At 36.0% G+C, this 2761-nt stretch overlaps 1 protein-coding gene across 1 annotated transcript; it reads right to left on the bottom strand.

The window, feature by feature from the left end:
• Nucleotides 1–852: 852 nt before the first annotated feature.
• On the bottom strand, nucleotides 853–2153 carry LOC106725873 (UDP-glucuronosyltransferase 2B31-like; the record flags this gene model as incomplete). The annotated part of the gene is made up of 2 exons (XM_014538592.1): nucleotides 853–1095; nucleotides 2066–2153. Coding segments are annotated over 2 exons (312 nt in total), but the record flags the coding sequence as incomplete, so codon positions are not given.
• Nucleotides 2154–2761: the final 608 nt, after the last annotated feature.

The following is a 2761-nucleotide window of genomic DNA, read 5'->3' as shown; positions in this document are numbered from 1 at the left end:
ACAGGAAGTTGGAGAAAGCAAAGCAGGGATTGGATTAAAGGATACAATTAATAAGATTTTGTGCTCTCTTGAGAGTTCATGTTCCCCCTCCTTTAAAAAATATATATTTTTTTATTTCAGAGAGGGAGAGGGAGAGAGATAGAAACATCAATGACAAGAGAGAATCATCGATCAGCTGCCTCCCACACCCTCTTCCCCAACCCCCACGGGGTACCAAGCTCACAACTGCAACCTGGGCATGTGCCCCGTTTGGGAATCAAACCGTGACTTCCTGGTTTACAGTTCAATGCTCAACCACAGAGCCATGCCAGCCGGGCAGTGCCACTTTTGAGGGGTATTATTTCAGGTATTTTAAAGTAGTATTAACCTAGATGCACAAGAACAATGGGCAGGGCTGGTGTAAAAACTTTCAGTAAATAAGTTACAGGCCTGGAGCATGTCTACTCATCATGACCTGCCTAGTTAAGAATTTATGATCAGATCACCCTGTGAAGTACTTTCCATGGAACCCCCTTTTTTGTCCACAAGATTTATAGTTTCAGAAATGTTTGGCACTAAATTAAAATATTTTATGCAACTCCTTGAATTCTGCATTCCATCATTCTATAGGTTCTATCATATTTTTAAAAACGTGTCCTTGTAGTGACCAATATAACTTTGGGTATTCTTGTGTAGAAAATTGTTGCAGTCATTGCTTACCTGTTCAATCAGGTTAAATGCAACTGTGAAATTAATGTCTGGTTGAAAATAAAAGCAGATTTAAGATTGGTAAAATCATGTTAATAATTTCAAAATTAATCTCTCAATATGGGGTGAAACTTGTACTCATCATTGACAAAAGAATCTGTAAATACAATTAAAATTGTGGTACTCACGATGGGTCATTAATGACTGTTTTCAATGCATTGAGCAAATCTGCACTAGACATGGTGTTGAAGTCCATTCTGATAGCTGCTCCCTTGGTCTTCATGCGAGCAATGTTATCAGGTTGATCTGCAAACATAGGGATGCCCACCACAGGGATCCCATGATAGATCGCTTCATAGATGCCATTGGTTCCACCATGAGTTATAAAGGCTTTGGTTTTTGGATGACCTAAGATTGGGTGAATTTCAGTAAATTACTAATTATAAGTCTTAGAAATAAAATGAGAGTTGGGCAAGAAAAACACTCAGGCACTGTATTCTAGATGACAGATTATTATACACATGAACCTACATTAAAATATATTTTAGATCTCAGAGAAAGAAGAACTTTAGTTGCTCAAGAGGTAAATAGATACTGGTATGGCATTGTGACTTGAAAAATGAATAAAAGATTGCTGGATAGACAAGTTGAAAGAGAACGTTCTGCGAGGGGCAGGTGCTGGGTGGAGGGGGCCAATGGGGGGAAAAAGGGACAACTATAATACTTTCAACAATAAAGATAAATTTGAAGAAAAGAAAGAGAACATTATGAATAAAAAATAGCATTTGCAGAAAAAAAGGAAAAAAGAAAAGGAGGTGGCATGTTAGAACATATTCTCTTAAAGAAATAGTGTAGCCACCGAGTATTATGTGTGGGGTATTACGTGTGGGGTGTCCAGGCAGCAGGAAATGTGAGTGTGGTGACTCTGGAATCAGATGAAGAACAGACCACACTTCATCACTTCATGAAAAAGATTATGGCTATTCTTTATTGAAAATGGAGTCACTGGTAATAAATGAGGTGTTCTTATTTTTTAATGGCAATGAATGAATACCCATACAGAAGTGGAAAAAATAGGAATAAGAAGGGAGAAGTAGGAGGCAGAGTGGTAGTTATTGAAAAATTCTTCATGAGAAGTAATTACACCTGAAATAAAGATACTTGATTTCAGACATAAGGGAGGAGATGATCTATAATAACATGTTAGCTTTTATATGTTATCCTTTTTTCCCAGGACTGGCAAACAAATACAAGGAAATTAAGGGTTTTTTTTTTTTGAGTTTTTGTAAAATAAAGGTTCAATAAATTTGTTTCTTTTGGAAGTATAATCACTCTCTTTGGAGTTATTGTTATTTTAGTGTTTGTTTTTCAGTCTCACCAAGAATGTCATTCTGGGGGATCCACTTATAGAGCCGAGTATTTGGCCCTAAGGTATCTGGTTTCTTGCCGTCAAATCTCCATAGAACCTGTTAAAATAAAGAAAATATTTTATTTCATGAGTTGAACTAAAGGTATAGCATGTTCAGATTATAAAGAAATTAAGAGATAATCTAGTTAAAGCCCTTCATAGACAGATAAGAAATAAGGACAAGAGATTAAAAATGAGAACTATTATAACACTGGTATGATAGAAATACCCACATTTTTATGTATTATTTTTACATTCAATCAAGTATGAATGCAATCATGATGTCCAATACATACAGGTATACTAATGAGATTATCAATGATGAATTGAAGTATTTAAAAAATTTTAGTCCTGGCCAGCATGGCTCAGTGATTGAGCATGGACCCATGAAACAGGAGGTCACAGTTTAATTCCCAGTCAGGGCACATGCCAGGGTTGTGGGTATGTGGAATGCAGCCAATCAATGATTCTCTCTCATCATTGATGTTTCTATCTCTCTCTCTCCTTCTCCCTTCCTCTCTAAAATCAATAAAAATATATTTTAAAAAATTTAGTTCTAGTCATTTTAATCCTAGTGCAAAAAAGTAGGTATTTATTACACATCCTATCTAATAATAGACAAAGATTGAAAATGACCATACCTTTGCTACGCCCCCCATTGGCTAA

Source organism: Myotis brandtii, unplaced genomic scaffold (assembly GCF_000412655.1).
Source record: "Myotis brandtii unplaced genomic scaffold, ASM41265v1 scaffold19363, whole genome shotgun sequence".
NCBI lineage: Eukaryota > Metazoa > Chordata > Mammalia > Chiroptera > Vespertilionidae > Myotis > Myotis brandtii.
The sequence above is the reverse complement of the archived record's forward strand: the minus strand, read 5'-3'. Positions and strand labels throughout refer to the sequence as shown.